General features: G+C 43.1%; 1 protein-coding gene across 1 annotated transcript; it reads right to left on the bottom strand.

Annotated features, from left to right (window-relative positions):
- Positions 1-3,091: 3,091 nt before the first annotated feature.
- On the bottom strand, positions 3,092-4,577 carry LOC131910569 (large ribosomal subunit protein eL37-like). The gene is made up of 2 exons (XM_059262471.1): positions 4,568-4,577; positions 3,092-3,375 (listed from the first exon to the last, which is right to left on the bottom strand). The coding sequence occupies exons 1-2, from the start codon at positions 4,575-4,577 to the stop codon at positions 3,092-3,094; spliced, it is 294 nt and encodes a 97-aa protein (XP_059118454.1).
- Between the last annotated feature and the right edge of the window lie 1,469 nt (positions 4,578-6,046).

The following is a 6,046-nucleotide window of genomic DNA, read 5'->3' on the forward strand; positions in this document are numbered from 1 at the left end:
CTGCCCAACCCCTCAGAAGGTCTACAGTGGCCTCATTTCTTTCTACTCTTTACCCATCTTCCTCAGAAGCATTTTGCCCATGCATGTGATATGTTTTAGCGACCCACCAGCAATTCTTTCCTGTTCTCACTGCTGGTGGATTTTGGCTGTGGTGACCAGATGAAGGCTACAATTCTGCCCCAACCTTCACCATGAATCTGGCTGTGTTCCAATGTAAGAGGGCACTTAGTATTCTACAAACTTTCACGAGTTTCCCTAGTTTTCTGTTGAAAAACAAAAATCTGAAATGGTTCTTGAATTTCATCCATGCTTTTCCCCCTCAGCATCTAATAAGGTAAAATACATGTTTTAAAAATCACTTTCAGCTAATGCGACACATCATTCATCTTTCTGAAATTCCTGCCTATCTTCTCATCGCCCTAATTAAAACAAAAGCTCTTTATTTTCCCCTTGGTTACAGAATTCAATTAGAATTCCTTATATGAGAACAAAATCTCAGTTTGGCTCAGTTTAGCCTGAGCCCTGCCTCCTTGAACTTCCTTCACATAGAACACCTCTTTTCCTGTCGTCCCTCTGGGCGGATCTCTGACTGTTCCCCTATGAGTGCCTTCCCTCCAGCTCACCTCAACCTGAGTAATGCCCTTTATGCCTTCGAGACTCAGCTCAAATTAACAAGCTCTCTCCCTGACCTCTCATGCCAGCAGTTGGTGGCTCCTTGTCTGAGTCTCTACAGCTCTAAGTCTTTATCCTTGAACCTGCCATTTCAGTTCACGTAGAGATTGTACCTAGTGCTGAGCCCAGGGTCCTTGAAAATCCACAATGAATTAAATAATTACCACTTATAAGGAAATGGTGATCTAGAGAGGACTGTCACATGCGTGATATGAGGCCATGGGTTACACAATGTGCTATAGTTATGTGTCTGTGTTCTCTAAAACTCCTATGTTGAAATCTTAGGGCGATGGCATAAGGAGGCAGGGGCTTTCAGAGGTAATTAGGTCATGAGTGTGTAAATGGCACTGGTGCCTTCCTGAAAGGACCCTAGAGGCCTCCTTTGCCCTTTTTGTACCTTATACCACAGCCATTTCCACACCAGACATTGGCTGTACTGACACATTACCCCGGGTTACCGACCTATGTAGCTATGAGAAACACGCGCTCTTTAAGACACTAGTCTCAAGTCTGGGGAATATTTGTTCTAGCTACCTTGGCTGGATAAGAGATACAGGAAGCCATGGACCATAGGAAAGAGGGTCAGCCAGTTGCCATGTCTCTGTTTTGAATACCCGAGACTGGATAATTTATAAATGAAAGTTTATATTTGTTCATAGTCTGGAGACTTGAGAGCCCAAGCTGGGATGGCCGAAAGCAGCAGGGTAAGTGGGCATGTTCAAAAGAGGCAAATGCAATCTCTTGACACTGATCCTGTGAGAGTGAGGATGTTCTCATTATTGCTGGCTGGTTCTATTCCATTCCTGGGTGCTCTGCCCTTTGGCCCGCCACGCCTCCCAACAGGGCGATCATCAAACAACATCCAATCTGAGTTTCAGAGGAGACAATCCAGACTCAAACTGTAACATCCATCACTTCCCAAAACTCTCACAGGCAAAGGGCAGCTAGTATGTGAAGACATAAGGACAGAGGTTGCAGAAGTGCATGAGAGGGAGAGGGCAGAAGCAATTGGTTGAGAGGTTGATGGAGGGCATTAGGAAGGTAACTCCAGGGGCTGGAGAGATGGCTCCGGTCCACAGTATATGTGAGGACCTGAGTTCCATTCCCAACACTCATATCGGGTACCTCACAACTCTGTAATTTCACCTCCAGGGGATATACTACCCCTTTCTGGCCTCCATGGGCATTCACACATACAGAGACAACATAGACTCCCCCATACACACACAATTAACTCAAATCTTTAAAAAATAAAATAAAGAGAAGTAATTCCAAGGGCTGGGGAGATGGTTCAGTGGCCAAGAGGTTGCTGTGTGAGCATGAGGACCATGTTTGAAACCTAGTACTCACATGAAAGGCTGAGCATGGCCATGAGCACCTATAGCCCCAGTACTGTTGGGGATAGAGACGGGAGGGTTGCTAGGTTTTGCTGGCCACTGACCTAACTATAGGTTAACTGATGGACCTTGTCTCAAAGCAATAACATCAGAGCAGAATATGACATCATCCCTGGTCTTCATGATCACACAGATACAGTTATCTGCACACCCACTTATGCATATACCACACACACACACACACACACACACACACACACACAGAGAGAGAGAGAGAGAGAGAGAGAGAGAGAGAGAGAGAGAGAGAGAGAGAGAGAGAGAGAGAGAGCGAGCCTACACTCATACACACGGCATAAACACCACACAATTATGAAGGTAGTTCCAAAGAGCACACTTTGAACTCCGCTCTCTTTGGTTTCCTCCACCATTGTTCCCTCTCTGAGCTGGTAGGTATGCATGCCACAGGCTGCCCCACGTCTTCATAGGGTGCTCCATAGATGGGTAGCATAATTAGCAGACCCATGAATTCCATTCCCCTTTTTCCTTGCAGCTAGTTAGCCACAGGAGGGCTTCAGGAAGTGACTAGGCTTTACTGAGAGCCTCATGAGACCATTATTAGTTAAAATGCTGCACAGACAGAATGTTTCCCAAACAGAAAGCTAAACTCTCTAACGCTTCTATGTGCACCCACCTCTAATTAAAACACACGGATTCACAAAAAAGAAAAGGGGAGGGGAGTGAATGGATCAACAAGTTTTTGGTTTTTTTGGTTTTTTTTTTGATCGTTCAATTATGCTTCTGGTCCTATGGAGAATGTGGTAGGTGGTAAAAAAATGGTACAGGCTGATTATCTAAGGAGCTTATTGTGGGAAACAATTATCCTCACTTTACACTGAGTGCTGGAGAGTCCGAGTAGTGAAAGTGAGGCTGTTTACTTTGCAAACTTGCAAAGCTGGGCATCAGCTCAGAGAAAAGGCAAAAATGGCTGGCATGCTCAATTTGGTTCAAGACTGTGGTTTTTTTTTTTTTTTTTTAATTGCTTTTGAAACCAGAACATTTATTTTATGACTGACTGAAATTCCTCAAGATGAACTGGATGCTGCAACGGCCGCCCTCTTGGGTTTCGGTGTCGTCCCTTCACGGAATCCATGTCTGAATCTTTGATAGACTATTTTCAGGTGCCTCATCCTCCCAGTCCCGGTAGTGTTTCGTCTCTCAGCCTTGGCACTCCAGTTATCCTTTCTCTTGCGCTTGGCCGGGTAGCCACACTTGCCACAGGTCGACTTCTGAAGGTGGTAGGCCTTAGAGCCACAGCGGTGGCAAAGCGTGTGCGTCTTATTGCGACGCTTTCCAAAGGATGACGTTCCTTTTCGTCATCTTGCTTCTGCCGCGGAGGCCAAAGAGACCGGAAGAGAAGACTGTGGTTTCTATTATTCCCAATTTCATTACCCTGCCTCCTGAAGTTCTCATTGGCTCAGTTCTTCAGGGAAGTACAATCTCCTCAGTAGTCTAACTCTCCAAACTCCCCATCTTCCTTGGGGCTCAAAATTTCTTGCTTTTCTGGTGTTTGGGCTCAGTCATATAGCAGACGGTCTATAACTTTTAAATTCTAAAACAATCACCAACAACAAAAATGCCCAGGCAAGCAGGTGCCAGCTGCCAGCTAGGGAAGACGGAGCCCCATGTTACCTGCTCATCTGTGACTCATTTATGAGTTCTAAATGCACCTCCTATTGAAAATAGACCACAATGGTATATTTCTTATATGTATGATCCTTTTGAACAAGGTAAGCATCCCAGTTTTAACAAGAAAAAAAAGTTGTAAAATGTGTTAGTTATTGGTAAGAGGTCTATGGAGAGCTGGGGTTACTAGGAAAGGCCTCACATTATTTTCTCTTCTCTTTGTTGTGACCAAATACCTCATGAGAGGCAGCTTAAAGGAAGAAGAATGATTTTTGGCTCACAGTTTGAGGAAATACAGTTGGGGAGTGGGGAGGGAGGGTAGCGGAGTCAGGGAAGACGTGGTGGCGGGAACAGGAGGCTGGCTGGTCACGTTGCATCTACAGTCAGGAAGCAGAGAGAGGCTGAACAGTAAGAAATAAATGATAGGATCATCCAGTAGAAAATTCTAGAGAGTCTGTAGAAAATTGTTAGAATAAATAAGTTAGTTCAGTAGGGTTATAGGGAAAAACCTATGTGCACAAAAGCAAATCTAACTTCTGAAGACTAAAAGTGACATATAGAAACTGAAATTATCACATATCATTTGCAATTTCACCAGGGAAATAAAATATTTAGATTTGAACTCATCAAAATATGAGTAATGTGTGTTTGCTGAGAATTTTAAAATGTTGATGGAATAAATAAAAGAAGATACAAATGAATATGTAAGACTGAGATACAAACAGGGGCTGAAGAGAGAGAGAAGTGGTTAAGAGCACTTGCTGCTCTTGCAGAGGACCTGAGCCCAATTCTTTGAGCTGACATTGGGTGGCTTACAATTGCCTGTAACTCCAGTTCCAAGGAATCCAGTATTCTCTTCTGGCTTCAGTGGGTACCTGCAGTCATGTGCACTCATACCCCATCTACACATAATTAAAAATAAAATAAATATTTTTTAAAATTTGATGAAATAAATAAAAATGATACTGCTAAGTGAAGATACCCATTATGTTACAAGAATAAGACTTAATATAGTAATTTTTTAAATTCTTTTTAAATTAAGCAGTAGCTTTAATACAATCACATCAAAACTCCCATAGAGACTTGAATAGATACAGCCCATGTATTACAAAAATATATACAGAAGCCACAGACCCCCAAAATACCCAAGACATCTTAAAATGAAGAAGAAAGTGGGAGGAGTAACTTCGCTGGATACTATGATGGATTCTAAAGCTGGAGGGCAGGCAAGATGGTTCAGTGAGTGAAGCTGCTTGCCACCAAGCCTGATGACCTGAGTTTACTCCCTGCATCCACATGATAACTGTTTTCTGACTGACACACATAACACACACACACACACACACACACACACACACACACACACAGAAAACGTAATTTAAAAATTAAGGCTAGATTGTGTGATAAGGAAGGGATGGGGAACACAGAGTAATCAGACTGTAGCTAAAGTTTTTCTGTGTCTCCCCTGGTCAGTAGCTGCTCAGACTCAAGTAAACACACAGAGGCTTATATTAATTAAGACTGCTTGGCCATTAGCTCAGGCTAACTACTGACTAGCTCTTACAGGTAAACTTAGCCCATTTCTGTTAATCAATATGTTGCCATGTTTTCTGTGGCTTTACCTGTGTGCCATTACATGCTGCTCCCTGGACGGTGGGCTGGCATCTCCTGACTCAGCCTTTCTCTTCCAAGAATTTTCCTTGTCTGCTTATCCCACTTGTACTTCCTGCCTGGCTACTGGCCAATCAGCATTTTATTAAACCAGTGTACAAAAGCAGTATCCCACAGCATTGGACATTGAAAGATCCTCAGTTGATTTTTGATAAATACATCAAAGTCATTCAAGGGATGAAGGGGAGCATCATCAATGAGTGTTCCAGGAGCAATTGGACATCTATAAATAAAAACATAAATTTTGACCTGAACCTCCTGCCTACAAAAAATTAACTCAAAATAAACCATAGACTTGAGTAGAAATGTAAATTATAAAACAGAAAAAAAGGCGTTAACAGGCTTTCTTTTGGACCACCAGCCAGCTCCTAAATCATGACACAGAGACTTATTATTAGTTAAGAATGCTCAGCTTTATCTTAGGTCTTATTTTAATCTGTTTCTCTTTATCTACATTTTGCCTTGGGGCTTTTTACCACCCTTCCTTCCTTCCTTCCTTCCTTCCTTCCTTCCTTCCTCCCTCCCTCCCCCCTCCCTCCCTCCCTCTTTCTTTCTTTCTTTCTTTCTTTCTTTCTTTCTTTCTTTCTTTCTTTCTTTCTTTCTTTCTTTCTTTCCTGCTTTCTCCATGACTGGCTGGCTGGCGGCTGCCTGGCTTTTGGCCCAGGTGCGTCCCTCTCTTTCTC

Source organism: Peromyscus eremicus, chromosome 5 (genome assembly GCF_949786415.1).
Source record: "Peromyscus eremicus chromosome 5, PerEre_H2_v1, whole genome shotgun sequence".
Taxonomy (NCBI): domain Eukaryota; kingdom Metazoa; phylum Chordata; class Mammalia; order Rodentia; family Cricetidae; genus Peromyscus; species Peromyscus eremicus.